The sequence below is a fragment of the Drosophila mauritiana genome, chromosome 2R (assembly GCF_004382145.1).
Source record: "Drosophila mauritiana strain mau12 chromosome 2R, ASM438214v1, whole genome shotgun sequence".
Taxonomy (NCBI): Eukaryota; Metazoa; Arthropoda; class Insecta; order Diptera; family Drosophilidae; genus Drosophila; species Drosophila mauritiana.
This window is the reverse complement of record NC_046668.1, coordinates 12,624,734-12,642,321: the sequence shown is the minus strand read 5'-3', so window position 1 is coordinate 12,642,321 and position 17,588 is coordinate 12,624,734. Positions and strand designations below refer to the sequence as shown.

At 46.5% G+C, this 17,588-nt stretch overlaps 2 protein-coding genes across 5 annotated transcripts; one reads left to right on the top strand and one right to left on the bottom strand.

Annotated features, from left to right (window-relative positions):
• The first annotated feature begins 207 nt into the window (after positions 1-207).
• On the top strand, positions 208-5,014 carry LOC117138442 (dynamin-like 120 kDa protein, mitochondrial). Of its 4 annotated transcripts, none has more exons than XM_033300553.1 (14): positions 208-361; positions 452-749; positions 811-946; positions 1,071-1,187; positions 1,288-1,362; positions 1,424-2,013; positions 2,069-2,442; positions 2,501-2,665; positions 2,727-2,914; positions 3,669-4,141; positions 4,203-4,321; positions 4,385-4,469; positions 4,530-4,734; positions 4,790-5,014. In XM_033300553.1, the coding sequence occupies exons 1-14, from the start codon at positions 333-335 to the stop codon at positions 4,852-4,854; spliced, it is 2,919 nt and encodes a 972-aa protein (XP_033156444.1). In that variant the 5' UTR covers positions 208-332; the 3' UTR covers positions 4,855-5,014. The 4 variants fall into 4 exon arrangements, with proteins under 4 accessions (XP_033156444.1, XP_033156445.1, XP_033156447.1 ...); XM_033300554.1 differs by having other exon boundaries at positions 209-361; positions 2,727-2,905; XM_033300556.1 differs by lacking the exon at positions 1,071-1,187 and having other exon boundaries at positions 209-361; positions 2,727-2,905.
• Positions 5,006-15,669, bottom strand: LOC117138443 (monocarboxylate transporter 3). The gene is made up of 4 exons (XM_033300557.1): positions 15,533-15,669; positions 14,854-14,985; positions 6,337-8,221; positions 5,006-6,219 (listed from the first exon to the last, which is right to left on the bottom strand). Exons 3-4 carry the CDS (start codon positions 8,216-8,218, stop codon positions 6,065-6,067), a joined length of 2,037 nt encoding a protein of 678 aa, XP_033156448.1. The 5' UTR covers positions 8,219-8,221; positions 14,854-14,985; positions 15,533-15,669; the 3' UTR covers positions 5,006-6,064.
• Positions 15,670-17,588: the final 1,919 nt, after the last annotated feature.

The following is a 17,588-nucleotide window of genomic DNA, read 5'->3' as shown; positions in this document are numbered from 1 at the left end:
AAATGTTTAGCCAATTAAAAAGCTTAAAGGGTAGGTAAGCAATTATGGTTATCACAAAGCAATTATATTTATTGTTCTTAATTGTAAGGAAATGTAATAAAATAAGAATATACAATAAATATGTTTTTGTATTTTACAAAACGATGCGTGTAAAATACATTGTACCTAATGCAGGTACACAAAACCAGTGCAAACCAACCTTTTCAACTCTGGTCACACAGAGCACATCCCGTAAAGAGTTTTTCAGAGATGAGTTTGCGGCAGGAAAATTGAATAATTCACGGAAATAAACAAAGTAAACTAAGTGGAAACTGTAATCCTGACCAGCAATTATGTTGCGCATCTATCAAAATACTTACCGGTGAGAGACCACGCCCGCAACGCGAAAACCTTATTTTCCGGACGATTTCGTCATCGGCGAATCTCATCATCCAATGTGTTTTGCCCACAGGCGCACCGCGAAAAAAGCTGTTGTCTACTCCACCAAGGTCGCCTGCTGCAATCATTCCACGCTCTGTGGCATCACCAGCCATCCACGTCGGGCGCAGGATAGCGGGAGCTCCAGTTCGAATGGCAGGCACCGTCGCCACGAGGAGTTTCTACTTGCCGGCAATCCGGCACGGGGATGGCAGATGCCTCCGCCGTCGCGTGGTTACGGGATGCTGGTGGTGCGCATACTGCGGGGAGCCCTCAAGTTGCGCTACATCGTCCTGGGCGGCGCCATCGGCGGGGGCGTGTCGCTGAGCAAAGTGAGTTTCGCAAGTTATATAACTTGTATAGAACTTGAGAGACTTGATTTGTTTTCCCCAGAAATACGAGGACTGGAAGGATGGACTGCCGGATTTTAAGTGGCTGGAGGATGCCATGCCGCAGGGCGAACGGTGGAGCCAGTTCTCGCGGAATCTCATTGAGGTGGGCTCGCTGGTGAAGAACGCCATTGAAGTTGGTGAGTGTCCATGTAACACTACCATCCCCCTTTCAATCTCTCACTTTAAATGGTCATATACCTTGGTCAGATACTCTTCGTTTTGATTGATTGATACTGATGTTATTGGGGCGTTTGCTTGTAGATCCAAAGCTCAAACAGCTGGGCGAGGATAAGTTGTCGGAATGGCGCACCTGGTTCGACAGTCGTCTGGACGATGCCATCGAGGCTGCCGATTATCAAGGAGTTCAGATTGTCGAAAGTAGGTTACACAAATTACACAGACTCCCAACGTTGGGCCCATTTAAAGTGAGAGACCCCTGTCTACCGCATTCGAGACTTATTCCTAACATCTGTTGCAGCTAAAGATGACTTAAAGGCTAAAACAACGGTGGCCGCTTTGGGCATAACATCCGATGAGAGTCGTAAGAAGTATGGTAGGTTTTTTGCTCACCTGCCAAAAGGTATATTATATCTAATCCTTCTGTGATCCCGCAGAGAAACTTCAGAGCCAGGTCGAGACGCTGCAGACGGAGATCATGAACGTCCAGATTAAGTACCAAAAGGAGCTGGAGAAGATGGAGAAGGAGAACCGTGAGCTACGCCAGCAATACCTCATCCTCAAAACGAACAAGAAGACCACGGCAAAAAAAATCAAAAAGTCCCTGATCGACATGTACTCTGAGGTTCTGGATGAGCTATCCGGCTACGATACGGGCTACACCATGGCCGATCACCTTCCCCGTGTTGTGGTAGTGGGAGATCAGAGCAGCGGCAAGACCTCTGTGCTGGAATCCATTGCCAAGGCTCGCATCTTTCCCCGCGGCAGTGGAGAGATGATGACGCGAGCCCCAGTGAAAGTTACTCTGGCTGAAGGACCATACCATGTGGCTCAGTTCCGTGACTCTGACCGGGAATACGATCTCACCAAGGAGTCTGATCTACAAGACCTCCGTCGGGATGTGGAGTTCCGCATGAAGGCGTCGGTGCGAGGTGGTAAAACCGTCAGCAATGAAGTCATTGCCATGACGGTCAAAGGTCCCGGTCTGCAGCGCATGGTCCTAGTCGATTTGCCAGGAATAATTTCGGTGAGCAAGTCAAAACTATTAAAACTGCACACATCTAATGCCGATTTCATTTTAGACCATGACCGTCGACATGGCCTCCGATACAAAAGATTCCATTCACCAGATGACCAAGCATTATATGAGCAATCCGAACGCCATCATTCTCTGCATTCAGGACGGATCTGTGGACGCTGAGCGCAGTAATGTGACGGACTTGGTCATGCAGTGCGATCCCTTGGGTCGACGCACTATTTTTGTGCTCACAAAGGTGGATCTGGCCGAGGAGCTCGCCGATCCTGATAGAATAAGAAAAATCCTTTCGGGCAAACTCTTCCCCATGAAGGCTTTGGGCTACTATGCCGTCGTTACCGGTCGCGGACGAAAGGATGACAGCATAGATGCTATTCGGCAGTATGAGGAAGACTTCTTTAAGAACTCCAAGCTTTTCCAGTAAGTACAGAGAGGATGCAATGCGTAAATTCCAAAGTTCACCTCTTTCCATACTTAGTCGTCGAGGGGTTATCATGCCCCATCAGGTGACCAGCCGCAATCTGAGCTTAGCGGTTTCAGATCGTTTCTGGAAGATGGTGCGGGAAACCATTGAGCAGCAGGCGGATGCATTTAAGGCGACTAGATTTAATCTGGAAACCGAATGGAAAAATAACTTCCCCAGGTTTGTAAAGATGTTTTAAAAAATATAAGAGATCTATGACATTTGAGTTATACTCCTTTAGATTGCGCGAGTCTGGCCGAGATGAGCTGTTCGACAAGGCAAAGGGCGAGATACTGGACGAGGTGGTAACGCTCTCGCAAATCTCCGCTAAGAAGTGGGACGACGCTCTGAGCACCAAGCTGTGGGAAAAGCTCTCCAACTATGTGTTTGAAAGCATCTATTTGCCCGCTGCACAGTCAGGTTCTCAAAGTAATATTTTGTAGTACTAAGTGTAGGTTGTAAGCAGATTTCGCAGACGTCATCGATGGGGGCACGTCCATCCAATCGCCCGCCTTGTGTGCTCCGTCATTGTGTGTGTTTCTTGCAAGAAGATATGACTTGGCCTCGAACCTCACGTGTCTCTGTAAACGTCGCGTCGTTAAAATGTTTTGTTTAATTTTGCATTTATCATGGCCCGCATTCGGCGTCGAATTCCCGTGCAAGGGAATCACATGCGTTAAAGAATTTCAAACCGGTTTGACTGATATTCCTGCAACATTTCTTGAATCACAAGTGTAAATTTAATGTGTACTCCCCGGCGGACGATTTCGAATCCCATTAACACCGTTTGCCTTTGCCCCGAAAATAGTGACTAAGCCGGGATTGTCACAGGTTCTGCGTTGCGATCATGTGCCGGAAAGTCGCTTATAACGAAGATTTACGAGCACCTGTAACGAAACCAGATTTTGGTTTATGTCCACATTATAAAAACGTATGCGATATTAGCGATTTATGGCCGAAAAACCCGTTTATACCGCCGCTCAGCGAGTGTTTATTTAGCATTTTATGACAGTTCTGTTAATTTGCTCAATGAATTCATCCAAATCTATGTCTAATTGAATTAAATTGCAGTTATCGAGTTAGGAATCTGAATGTTTTGTCGCTTTGTTTATCATTCCCCCGTAGTTGTGTGTCTAGTTAATTTGGCTCAACTAATTTCATACGATGACTATGCTCTTTATAGATTCCTTCAACACGATGGTAGACATCAAGTTGCGCCAGTGGGCCGAGCAGGCGCTGCCCGCTAAGTCGGTGGAAGCTGGCTGGGAAGCGTTGCAACAGGAATTCATATCGCTGATGGAGCGTTCGAAGAAGGCGCAGGATCACGACGGCATCTTTGATCAGTTGAAGTCCGCGGTGGTGGATGAGGCTATTCGTCGGCACAGCTGGGAGGACAAGGCCATCGACATGCTCCGCGTTATCCAGCTGAATACGCTGGAGGATCGATTCGTGCACGACAAACAGGAGTGGGATTCGGCGGTTAAGTTCCTGGAGAGTTCGGTAAATGCCAAGCTCGTGCAGACGGAGGAGACCCTAGCACAAATGTTTGGCCCCGGCCAAATGCGACGACTTACCCACTGGCAGTACCTGACGCAGGATCAGCAGAAGAGGCGAAGCGTTAAGAACGAACTGGACAAAATACTCAAAAACGATACGGTATGGGTAGTATACTTTATGTAGTTCTTCCTGACTTACTCACATTACATTATGTTGGTAGAAACATTTGCCCACCCTGACTCATGATGAACTGACTACGGTTCGCAAGAACCTTCAGCGTGATAACGTGGATGTGGACACGGACTACATAAGGCAAACGTGGTTCCCGGTGTACAGAAAGTAAGTTGTAGTGCTAAACCAGCTAGGCTGCTTATCAGTAAGCACTTATGTCCTTTTTTTCAGACACTTCCTGCAGCAGGCGTTACAGCGGGCAAAGGATTGCCGAAAGGCATATTACCTCTACACGCAGCAGGGAGCCGAGTGTGAGGTAAGTGAAAAGGTTTTTCCTCTTATCTGAATCAATTTAGCTAACTTACTGCCTTCTCAGATATCCTGCAGCGACGTCGTGCTCTTCTGGCGCATCCAGCAGGTGATCAAGATAACAGGCAACGCACTGAGACAGCAAGTAATCAATCGGGAAGCGCGGCGGCTGGACAAGGAGATCAAAGCGGTGCTGGACGAGTTCAGTGATGACGAAGAGAAGAAGGGTTACCTGCTCACCGGCAAGCGCGTGCTACTAGCCGAGGAGCTAAGTGAGTGTTTGCTTAATTGAATTTGGCGCCAATTTAATTGCTTTCAATTCAACAGTCAAAGTGCGGCAGATCCAAGAGAAGCTGGAGGAGTTCATCAATTCACTTAATCAGGAAAAGTAGTGTGCCATGACCAAAGACACAACACCCGAGGCGTTACTTATTTAACTTGATAGTTTAAGACCACATTTGAAATGTTTGTTCATAGTCACGCTTGAGCCCCTTAGTTAAGCATAATTTGTGCTCCGAAAGTAATAAACCAATAGATCGTTAGTTCGTATTATTGAAATCGTCTTTATTGTTTATGAAGTGTAACCTTATGTCGCATGCAATGCAATGTAAACTCATTAATTTAAATGTAATATAAATCATTCATTCTGTTTTAATGTAATTGTAGTTGATAAACGTTAACGCGAAACGCACTCATCGTGCTGAGTATGTGGCGGTCCGTGTGTGTTTCTGAATCTGTATCGTGTAATATATATATTTAAATCGGTTTGCATAAGAGCACAGCACTTTTACCAGATGCCTCATCGTGCGGTTGATTGTTTGTTTCGTTTCGTCCACGATCGGCTAATCCCGCGATGCGCCGGCATCGGTATCGAGATCGGTGGTGGGTGCATTAACCCCGACCGATCGTCTGGCCGCGTCTCTAATTGATTGATTGTTTGATTGATAAACGTATATCTAGCTAGCTATGTAACTATGTAGCTAGCTATATATGTAACATAACAAGTCCGTGATGGCGGTGCAGTACCATATCTCTTACAAGGTAAACAAATGCTCGTTCCCTATCATGTTAAATAACTCAACAAACGATTCTTAACTTGGCAGTCGACTTGTGGCCCAGCCATAGCCATGTGCTCAGCTGCTTACGTCCTATCGTAATAATATTAATAATGTGTTCGGTTCTCCTCCACGCCGATCCTCCGCTTAGCCTAGCTGCTAAATTCTATTCCCGCTATGGGCTCCTCCACTAAAGCTTATAGAAACATAATTTACACTCGCGCTCCACTCTGCTCGCATGCGTGTGATTAGGGATAGGTTTGGTTGTGGGGTATTAGGGGTGTGTGTGGTAGGCACTCGATATCGCTGAAGGCACAACATTACGATTAGTCTTATCTTAAACGTATTAAGTACTCGGAACACGCTTCCGCACTCGCTTCCCTCCGAAATCGAGAGTTCGGGATATCGGGAGCTCCATCGACACGATGAGTGATTGGCAATTAATGTTGCCAATACCGAAAGGTGCTATCGGAGATAGTTGTGGCTGCGATGACAAGGTGTTCAGGCTGTCTGGCATGTCTTCATTCGCTCCGATCCAAGCATCTCCTTAGGCCGCGGGCAGGGGGGTCAGCTTCTCGTTGCGCCGCTGCTCCCATCGGCTGACCCAGGTGAGCGGGTAGCACAGGAAGGCCGAGAGCAGGATCAGGGCACCAGCGAAGTAGAAGGCGGCGTTGTGGCTGTGTGTCATCTCATAGAGGCCACCTGTTGGATAAATGAATAAACAAATCTTTAGTTCAAGTTTCATCCGATCGCTAAGAACCTCTATAATTGGCCAAAACTATTTAGTTTATACCATTGCCACTACTGTCGGAAACTCACCTGCAATGGGACTGCCGAAAGTAGCTGCCAATCCCTGGAACAGCATAAGGAATCCGTACGCATTGGTCAGTTTCTCCAGTCCGATCAGCTCCACGGCGATCAGGGATCGCAGGGCGGAGAAGCAGGCAATGCAGATACCGAAGAACAGGGCGAATGTCCACTGGGTGGCCGTGTCGATGACTATGCCGCTGCAGAGGGTAGCGATGCCGCCGGCGGTTAGCGCAATGTTGTTCAGCCAGAGTGGCTTTACGGCAGGGAAGGAACTAAGCGATCCGCACACGATCCTAGCAAATGTGTTTACTACGCCGATTCCGGAGAGCACTCCATAGGCCGCCTGTTCATCCATACCCGCTGCCTTGGCGCGATCCACCAGGAAGGTAAAGGGCACGAAGAAGCCCATCATGGTGAGGAAGCCGCTGAAGGCCAGGCACATGAAGGCGGGCGACTTGAGCAGCGTGGTGTCCAACATGGTGGATAAGGTGCGACGCACTGCCTCCGGGCAGATGCGGCATCCCTTCTGCCGATCCTCCAGCATGTCCTGCTTGGTCGGCAGACGCGTCACAGACATGTGGTAGGCCAGCGAGGTCTGCGATTGGTATTGGGGAATCCTGGTCAGAGATCCAGAGAAGAAGATATCGTCTCGGTACATTGGTCTGGATGAAGAGTGCGACTGTCCATGGTGGGCCTCGTGAGCTGCAGCGGCGGATCGCTTGCCAATATCCTGAGGTCTGCGTCCGGATACGGTGTGACGGCGTGCCTGGATAGTCACTGGCTTGGCCTCCGTCTCCAACAGGTTATCGTTTTCGGCCTCCTCCTCGTTCTCACCCACGGTGGTCAGTTCCTTGTGCAGATTGAAGGTAAGCTGTTGGGGATCTCCGTTGGGCGTGGTGGGCTGCGACTTCCTCAGCTGCTTCAGCTCCGTGCCCTTGCTGCCCTGGGCCGTTCCAGATGGTCGGCGCTCCAGGTTCATGCCCTTAAAGATCTCCTGGGCGGTGGGATAATGGTTACGCTGGGAGGCACCCATATACGTGTTGTGTGCCGAGTTGGGCATCGAGTAGGCGAAACGACCTTCGGGCAGGGGCTTGGTGAAGGCCGCCTGGTGGAGTTGAGGCGTGGGGGCCACTGTATTGCCATGACCATTCAACTTCTTCTTCTCCTGCTCGTCACCCTCCTCGTTGGTCACAGACAGCGTAATGGGTTGGATGGGTCGGAAGGCCAGGCCAAAAAGAGCACAGGACAACACGATGATGCCCTGAATGCCCAGCGTATAACGCCAGCCGGACTTCAGCAGGATTTTGGTAAGTGGGGCGAAGACAAAGGTGCCAACTCCGGAACCGCACATCGCAACTCCGGTGGCCAGGGCACGCCACTTCTCAAAGTAGAATCCAATGATCACCACAGCGGGTATGTACACCATACAGAATCCAATGCCTCCGAGCACGCCGTAGATTAGGAACAGGTACTCCACACTGGTGGCTAAGCACGAGAGTCCGAAGCAGATGGCTGCGAATATGGCTCCGGTGATCGTAACCGGACGGAAGCCAAACCGATTGGCCATGGCACTAACAAAGGGTCCCGCCATCAAGTAGCATCCACTGAGCAGCGAGGATACGAACGCCACGTAGGCCTTGCTCACACCGAACTCTTTCATCAGCTCCTCCTGAATGAGTCCGGAGCAGAAGACGATGCCGTCAATGACCGTGCAGCAGAGGAAGGAGGCGACCATCACCACCCAGGCCCATCCGCTGTCCGGAGGCACGACAACGGCTGCCTCCTCGATTTCCTCCTCACTCTCATTCTCCTCCTTAATGTTCTCCGGCTGCTTGGACACCAGGCCTTTGGATGCCAGTTCGTCCTGCGACTTCGTCTGTTGCGTGGCCATTTTCTGGAAGAAACATTGGGGTAAGAATGAATCAGTATCAACGCACCCAGGCAAGATCGGTTTGTGTGTGTGTGTGTGTGTGTTACGCAAGTGTTTACCCAAACTGTGTGGCCTTCAGATTGCGTATACGCCCCCACGACTCCCTTCGTTTTGCATGGATAAGTCTATTTTTGTATGTCACGTGCCTCGATTGTCGCAAAATTAAGCATACCACTGCACCTGTACTGACACTATGTAGGTCAAAATAATAGGAACAGTTTGCGTACTTACAAAAGATTAAGTCTGAGATCAATTAAAGAAGAATTGATTGATTCTTACGATCTACAAGTTTGTAACACTTTTATTATTCTTACGTATCAATTAACAGCAGACAGGCCGTAAAATATGTTGCTCAATTGATCAGATTAAGTAATCGTATTTATAGTTTACCCCTTTTTTCACTACAAACAAGTGTTCATTGCCTTATAAACAGATTAAGTAAATATATTGCAAGTTATTTCACAATCTGATATGAGATTTTGAGATCCAGCACTACGAATCTTTCCCTGACTATACAAAAGTATCTCTGTATCTGTGGGATATCTGCAAAAGGTGCGTGGTGCGAAAGGCTTTGCGCTGTTTATCACATCGACGTCAATCGGCAGATGGCACTGACAGGGGGGCGTTGATCAGTGGGTGGTGGGCGGTGGGTGGTGTGTGTTTTGGGGTTTTTTTGGGGGTGGTGCTTCAGTGGGTGTTGGTGGATTGTCAAACGTCAGACATGGCCAATGCCAGGGCCATTAGTGCGTCAACGATTGTCTTGGCCGAGGCAGAGGCACAGGCACAAATACCAAATGGAATTTGCAATTATGTATCCCACCAAATGGTTCTTTCATTTGCCCGAGGAGCAGTCAGTCTTTCGACAGATACAACTCAATATGCCAGGCACAGCGGTACGAAAAAATGTTCTGTGGATTTTGGGCTTTTTTTTTCTTCTGTTGATTGCTTTTCTTGTTTGTCCACATCTTTCGGCTAACAAACTCTTGGCCTTGGCGCTGGTGCCATTGTTGCCTTTATCTAATCTGATCTGCCGAGGGGCAATTCGCCATTGAGTTAACAAACACACGACTACAGCCGGAGCGGATGCTTACATGGACCCTGGGTATCCAAAACCCCTCATAAACACCCGAGTCAAGATGAGCTGTCGTCTTTTGTAACCACACCGAATCCCAATCTTCAACAATATCACCACTAGGATTATCGCAGACAATCTGAGATAATAAGCCTCGTATCTTACTGCAAATTGCAGGGATTTACGGTCGCCGAGATTTCATCGGTTGAGATATAGCCGGATAACTGACTGATAATCGCTGGCTGCTGATATCCCAGCCTTTTCAGGCTGCATTCCATAAATTAATTGATTATTTCGCCAGATTTTTTGCGGCTTATCATGTCGGATTTTCGCAGCCCGGCAACGGCTTAGCCGTATCCGTAGCACCTCACTGCTTATGGCCACCAGATACGGGGCTTTCGTACCTAGCAACCGTAGTAGTGAATCCAACTCCACGAGCACCTACAGCACCACGTGACAGGGCCAAGTTTGATAATTTCATTTCCTTTATGACCGAAATTTCGGCCATATCATTGACCATGCGAATTTATGGGATCCCATAAAGACCGAGCGTCCCGATAGTACTCGTACAAGGGTCTGGCTGTGCTGACATTTTGTTTATTGAGCAATCGAAAGTGTTGCGACAACCATCCTCGAGCCAATCCAAACACAATAACATAATACTTGCCGTACGCCTCCTTCTCGACTCGCGCTCGTATTTCAGATTTTGTTTTCATTTTCATGCCCAAATGACCACGTTGGCGGCAGGGGGAAGTGCTTCAAAGTGGGTCTGCCACTGCGACTACGACTGGCATCCAAAGAACCAAGAATCAAGAACCGAGAATCAAGAACCGAGAACCGAGAAGTGGCAACCGAACCGGACATCGGGCACCCATCCATCGAGGGAAGCCCGGCAAGTGCCTTCGCGTAACTGACTTGCAACAGCAACAGAAGTATAAATAGACATTAGCGTTTACTTGTTGCCCCGATCCCATATTGTGGCCAGCATATCGAAAGCGAAGACATCTTAGGGGGCTACAAATTGGCCAGAGGACGCACCCAGCTAGCTAGGCTCTTGGATAACTCTGCTCGTGGGCCTTGTTAACTATCCTAATGGGTTTGTTGGCTTGAAGCGAACTTCAGATACTTTGAAGTAAGTATACATGTACTATTGGAATATAAAGAACATATTAGTTTATAGCTCCGAACCAAATTTCTTATCAAAGGTATTAAACCATTGCTTTATCAACTTTATAAACTAATATTTATAAGTATCTATCAGGGGTTTTATTAATACCCATAGATGTAACATTATAATTGCATCCCAATAATTCCATTAAGTTCTATTTCCTATTATAATATCTTTAAGCTTATTTAGCTGATATCGCGTAAGAGTATCTCAACTTTGCGCTGAGAAAATCCAGCTTAAACGCTCTCCATTCTGTTTGTTTCCCGGTGGGTTTGGCTCCACAAGCGGCGGATAATGTGACAAGGTGGCTCCTGCGGCCTCCATGGCCATGTGGCCACCGTGCCCTGCGTATCCGACCTCCTCCCGCGCTTTTGGTAAGCTAATCCCGCTGCGAGCAAACAGCCCACGTCTCCCGCCTCCGACCTCCAGCCATCATTCAATCATTTTTTGTTGTAGGAAAAGCGAGGGGGCCGGAGGTCGCAAACACTTGTCAGTGCCAATTGTGAGCGTTGACAGCGCTTAAATTGATGCCCGTCGATTGAATTAATAAATGTTATAGGTAAACACATATGGCCAGAATAGGACGGACACTTAAGTGGGCATTCCGAGGAGTGCAACTCGGCCAGACGAAAACTCAGACGCGGTCGCAGACGGCGAGTTCTGAAGATGTTTTCCTGCCGGCCGACGGTTTTCCTTAATCGTGCACATGTATCTACAAGTATTTGTATCTCTATCTGCAGTCCGTCTCCCTCGGTTTTTTGTGTGCTGCACACATATGTCGCATGTAGTACATGGCTCTGTTATTTATAACATGCAACTGTAGGCGTCCGGTTCTTGGTCTTCTTCCTCCGGGCGTCCTTCTCTGGGCCCCCACTTCCCATTCCGATGCCCAATTCCCATTTTCATTCCCACAGCCACTCCCAATCCGCCAATCTTCGTGCGTGCGGACCCATTTAGATAGTTGGTTATATCATGGTATCGGTATCTCGGCTCGGACAGGTTCCGAGTGCCGTATCTCAGCGCCGCAATTTGTAGGTACAAGTGAAGCAATCGTTAAACGACTTTATGCTCAAAATATTAATTAGCTAAGCCGGCCCCAAAATGGAGCGAGTGCCCAAGAAGGCCAGTCTGTCCAAGAGGTTTCCGTGGAAACGATCATACAGGCGTTGAAAACCACGAATAAAGGATGCTCTACCAAAACTATATGCGATAAGTTAAATGCTCCACATAAATGAAAATCAAGCACAAAGTTTTTGGAATTTCATATTAACTTTTTTACTTACGAAGTATCTATTTTACTTCTTTTTTTGTATTTTCTTTTTTAAGTAATAATTTGTTTGTTCTGGAACAAACTGGAACTTCTATTCTCAAGAAAATCATAAAACAATTAGGCAAAAGTTATTTTAATATCAAGTATTAAAGTATTTATAAAAATCGTGCCTTAGTCATGTGTGATAAGCACATGTTAAATTTTAAATTATGATGAATGATTAAATAATTTTACGAATACTATTTGGAAAGCAACTTTCTGATGACATAAAAAAAATATAAAAATATTCCAAAAAGTACACATATTTTTCTAGAAAAGTAATTACAGATGATAGTTTGAAATGGAAATGGAAGACAGCTGCGGAATGAGTAAAGACCCCTGCCCTGCACAAAATCAGCCGGAAGATCCAAAAATATATTGTCACAAAATCATGTGGATGGCTTTCTCCGGAGATCCGCGGATGATCTCCACTCTGCACGACGCCACGCGCGTGTCGCCACTTCAAGTTGGCCCCATTCCGGGGATCGGGATGGCGAACACCCGAGGGCAGCTGTCACCTCAAGTTCATCGCTCGCCCGCTCACCCGGAGTCCAGTACGAGTATTACGCACGTTGCGGAGTAATCCGAAGAGCACTACGATATGGATGTGTTTTGAAGGAAGTATCTTTCCGTCGGCACGATCGTCTGACACAATTAGCAATCTCATGCGGGACACTATCGGCAGTTCAGCTGCTTCTTGAGTTTCCATGGTGCTATTGGTGTTGACTGTTGACCAAAGACCACTATCGTCGCATCGGCATGAACAAAGGCGGCGACAATTAGTGGAGCGATCAATGGTCGATGGGGTTGGGGTCTGTGCTCCGGGGTCCTCTCTTTTTTGTCGGAAGTAGAGCATGGATTCATAATCAATTAACATGTTCAAATCATGGAAAATAAGTGCAAGTAGCGCAATTATTTCTAATTGAAAATCGAGAGCGTTCGAGTGTAGAAAAGATTTCGTGATTTGAGCGTTAGCTTCTGGCGCTATTTAAATGTTTATTTATTGGGTTATCTTGCACGTGGCTGTGTCAGTCATTTCCCGATGTCATTGCCTCATGACGCAGCCCAGTTTCCACAGCCACATCCCATCTCTCCGTTTCGGGCACTGTTTCCAAACCCAATCCGAATACAAATCTCAATACGATTCCGATTTCGATGCCGATTCGACCCCGAAACGAGCAAAACTGATACGAATCCCACCCGGTTTCGATGCAATCCATCCATTTCGACCCCGACATTGGCGCCAAAATGCAGTTGCTGTTTTTGTTTTCGACGACTGATCTGATCTGATAAGCAGCAAATCAAGGAAACAAACAAACTGCAACTGCACTCTAAAATTGGCTTAATCTGCTGTAAATATTTACACACCGATTAACGATCCGTGTTAAGGGAAAATTTCCACAGCTCGCCGTTTGAGTTTCGAGATTCGAGATTGGACATTCAAGATTCGAGTCTCGAGTCTCGAGATTTTCGATTCTGTCTGCGGATTTTCCAATCCACCAATTCTGCTGGCCACACGCAAGCCCATTCGACCATTACGAAGAATGAGAAATCCCAGCCGCGAGAATTCTTCCACCCAGTGTTTGATAAAAGAAACCCCAACTATTTGGCAATGGTTTGGCCATTGTAAATGCAGAAAACATGTTTGCTGGCTGTAAATGTGAATTTGAGATTTCTAATTTATTTTTTTGTGCAACTAACACGCCTAATTAACCGAAAATTATCGAAAAGCCAGTCTCTTAATGCCTCTGGCTTCTGACTCAGTTTCGGTTTCAGATTAAAATTCAGATTGATTAATTGCCAAGGCAGGGCAATTAATGGTGGAGTGGGGCAAATTGGGTCATTGGCATCTTGCAGTTCTAATGCTTCCAACTCGCGTCACGGCCCATTGATATGAATATGGATGGATGTGTGCTGTGTGTGACTTAGGTTACTCTTTTCAGAACGCGGTGGGATTTTCGATTTCGATATCTCTTGGTCTTGGACGACCGACTGGTCGGACAGCTCGACAGCTCGACAGCTGTGGGTTATGCCATTAACACTTGGCTTGCGGCTTGTTTTGTTTGTTTTTTACCGGCAACCGGTTGGAAGATAAAACGCAACAAAAGCCACGCGCAGCTACCCAAAAGGCGAGCCTTGGGCAAATGCCAAAAATTCGCTCAGTGAGTCACTCGTCGATTGGCGAAAGGCGTGTCCAAATCGAATCGGATCGGATGTATCTGTTCCAAGCAACTTGGATAGAAGTTAAAGCCAGGCTTAGCTGCCCGTTCGATTTGCATGCCAAATTGCTGGTCATAATTAATGTGGCGATAATGATGGCCAGAGTAGTTCAAAACCTAGCTGCATTTGCATAGGTAGCAGGCACAGAAAGCTACTAAAGTATCTGTCAGATACTCTGCAAGCTGAAACTTAAAATGTGTCTGTTACTTTTGTAGTTTTTGATTTAGTTTAAAAAGAAAACTAAAAATTGTACGAAATTGTTTACTCAACATCATTTAAGACATATCCTTTGGATAGCTTCTACCAACTGAAGTTGGCTGGGAATCTCTCAAAGCGAAGCGAACCCTCCACACATCCATCACCAGTTAAGATCACGTTTTTTGAGCGGTCCCCGAGTGAAACTGGTGCTGGCGAGCAGCCACATAGGCTTAGTTAGTATCGATCTAACGTAAGCTCATTTCGTTCTTTGTTCAAGTTCAGGGGGGAGAGCCCCAACAAAGCAACAAAGACGGCTGCAAATTGCGACTCGAAAGCCGTTTGGCGCTGCCTTCTTTCTTTTTTTTTCCTGGTATTGCCAGCCAGAAGAGGGGGCTCAAAGTATTCCCGGTTCTCTTCCCTTTTTGGCCACCAAGGTGAAAAGCGAGGCACAGCCAAGTGGGAACATGGTTAATTTTTCAAACCACCGCGCGCACTTTTGCCGCATGTCGCTCCTGCTGCGTTGAGTTTTTCGTCGTGGTCTTGTGTGTGTTTTTTTTTTTTGGCCAAAACCCGTTTTGAGCCAACTTTGGTGGAGAGTGAGAACTTTGGGTTCTTGGCAGTTGGCTTACCTATATGTTGCCGATGTCTCGATGTCGGGGTGTCGCTGCTGTCGATGTTGCTGCTGTTGATGTTGCTGCTGCGCTGTTGCAGATGCGTCTTAGCTTATTTTGGTGGCAAGTGCTGCTCTTATTTTTGGCGCGCTGCAAAGAATTTGATGTGGTTTTGGTTTTGGTTTTGGTTTGGATTTGGTTTGGTTCGGTTTTCGTTTGTTTTCGTGTGAGAAAAGCGAAAGCAATCGAACGCGTACGCCGGACACAGTAAAAGCGAAAGTTAAAAAGTCAACGGCGATGGCAAGAGCGACGAGGAAGGAGGAAGTGGAAGTGGAAGCGGGATCGTCGTGAAGCGAAACAACACGCTTAAAAATACTTCTAGCATATATTTATCAGTATCTGATTGTACATATGTTTATATAGTTTGGGGCCCGAGCGGATCGCAACGGATCGGATCGGTACGGTATGGAGCAAAGCAGCGTATATGTACACATACATATGTATATGTATATGTATATATGGGGAGCATATAAAAAAGTGCGCGCGACTATAGTTCGTTCCTGCGCCGATGTTGCCTATATTGCCATTGCTTTCTTCGCGTTTCGGGAATACTTTTCGATTCGTTTCGTTACGTTACGATTCTTTTCAATTCGATTGGATTCGTTTGGAGCTGCGTGCTGTGTTTGGTTTGGTTTACTTTATTCTGCTCTTGTTCCTGCTGTTCGTTTTCGAATCGAATCGAATACAACACTCGGCTGCGGTTTCCGCTGAGGACGCCTGATCGCAAATGCCGCATGTACGATGCGAACGACGCGGCGGACTAAAGATAACTAAGGGAAATCAGAATGTGTTGGCAGTATAAACCGCGCGGCAGAAAGCAGCACGACAGCCGCAGTAGCAGCAGCAGCAGCAGCGGCGGCAGCAGCACCACCAACAACAACACGTTCTAGCAGTGTGCGTGAGTATCTGTGTGAGCGCAACTACCAATGTGTTTGTGAGTTGCTTTTCGGATTGTTGGTTACATGGAGTGCGTTCTGAATGAAAGCACTAGGATCAAATCCCATCTGATCGGTTTCTTGGTTTCTGAGACCCCCAACTCCACACTACGAATGCAGTTGGAGCGATTGAAGCAGCGAGAGCTGCCGGCATCGATAGCAACTCTCAGTTGAAATGGCCCGAGAACACTGTGTCGTATACGCAATGCCGCGCAGCCACTAGTTGCTGGTGTTGTGATGATGATGGAGGTGCTATTTGGTATGGATGTGACTGTTGACTTTGCCTCCGTTTCGATTTGAGTTTTTGGGTGTGTTTGCTGAGGCGGTTCTCTTTCGTTTTTTGGGACTTTTTCCGGAGAAGAAACAACACATATTATACTCACTTGTATATCGTGTTCCTGAACAACAATATCTATAGTTTTGGTTAGCTCGTGTGTTTGCCCTCGTGCTGTGGCCATTTATAATGGTGTGTGTGCGCGGAGGGTTTTTGGCTTTTTCCACCAGAGATAAACTCAAAAATGTGAATGGGAGCTCATTCACCGGGTTTTCGGGGAGTTCGGGACTTATGTATGTTTGCTCATCAGCAGGTTACCAGCTTTCTGCTTGCTAATGGCCCAACAACAAACAGTCGGACATTTCGAAATTGTTTCTAGAAATTATGAAATCGGAGCAGCGTCGAAAAAAGCAGATAGATAAACCCGGTACTATTGTAATTAGTAGTCCAAAATTTAAAAAAAAAAAACGAAAGTCAGTCACTTGAAGAGTGCTAATTGATTAAGGCAAAAGCAAAAGCAAAAGCAAGTGAACCGCGATTTGCAGACACATCGGGATTACGCCTTTATCAGTCTGGCGTTTATCCGGTTGCGGTGGCATTATCTTCCGGGCAACTCTCGAACTTTGTTCCCTTTTGCCTCCTGGGCAACTTTATTAATGAATTAATTCAAGTACATTCCGACCATGGATATTCGATATCGTTCCGGGTCAATTCCGCTTTTAGTTTCGTTTCTATCGCATCGACCAATCAGCGGGCCGTGCGCCGAATTTGAGTTTTTGATTGATAAGACGCTCCGCCGTACCCTCGAAAACCCCTTGTGCAGTGATAAGCGCCGAAATTTATATGACCATGGGTGGCACGTCATAAACATATATTAGATTAGAGAAATTAAATTCTTCTTTCAGCGCCAACGGCCAGCCAACATCTTACCTAACTTGGCCGGATTTAGTGTTTTAATCTAATCGCACTAATACGGCGCACATAAATATGTACTTCGGTCTCGGCTGGGTGCAATAAAAAACAAACGTGTAATATATTTTAAGTCCGGATCTTACATAACAGTCTCCCAAAGAATTTCGAGTGCATTTACAGCCAGTAATTATTATTAATTCATGCGGCATTTTTGAATTTTTACTAAATGTTATGCATACCGCATTTATTATTTAAAGGAGCAATGTTTGATTAGGAATTTATGTCATGTCAGCATATATAGCAAAAAAATACGCATAAACTAAATGTCATGCAATAAAGTAGCATCATCACTCCCCGAAGCGAGTTCCAAAATGATGATTCACTTGCTCCAAATTCGGTTATCACACAGGGGTACAAGCCCCAAAAATGTTGACGCATCTTTGGGTAAATTTGGCCTTGGTACTAATTTGGTATTCGCACTTTAAAGGTATACAAATGCGTGAAAAGTACTGCACAAAAATGGTTATTTTTATATAAAATAAGTTATTATGTTTAATTATTTTCAGAATTTC

Coding starts and splice junctions, on each gene's coding strand:
- LOC117138443 (XM_033300557.1), bottom strand. CDS start 8,218: ATGGCCACGCAACAGACGAAGTCGCAGGACGAACTGGCATCCAAAGGC. Junction 6,220..6,336: donor TTTCGGCAGTCCCATTGCAG/GTGAGTTTCCGA, acceptor TTTATCCAACAG/GTGGCCTCTATGAGATGACA.
- LOC117138442 (XM_033300553.1), top strand. CDS start 333: ATGTTGCGCATCTATCAAAATACTTACCG. Junction 362..451: donor ATCTATCAAAATACTTACCG/GTGAGAGACCAC, acceptor TTTTGCCCACAG/GCGCACCGCGAAAAAAGCTG. Junction 4,735..4,789: donor GCTACTAGCCGAGGAGCTAA/GTGAGTGTTTGC, acceptor TCAATTCAACAG/TCAAAGTGCGGCAGATCCAA.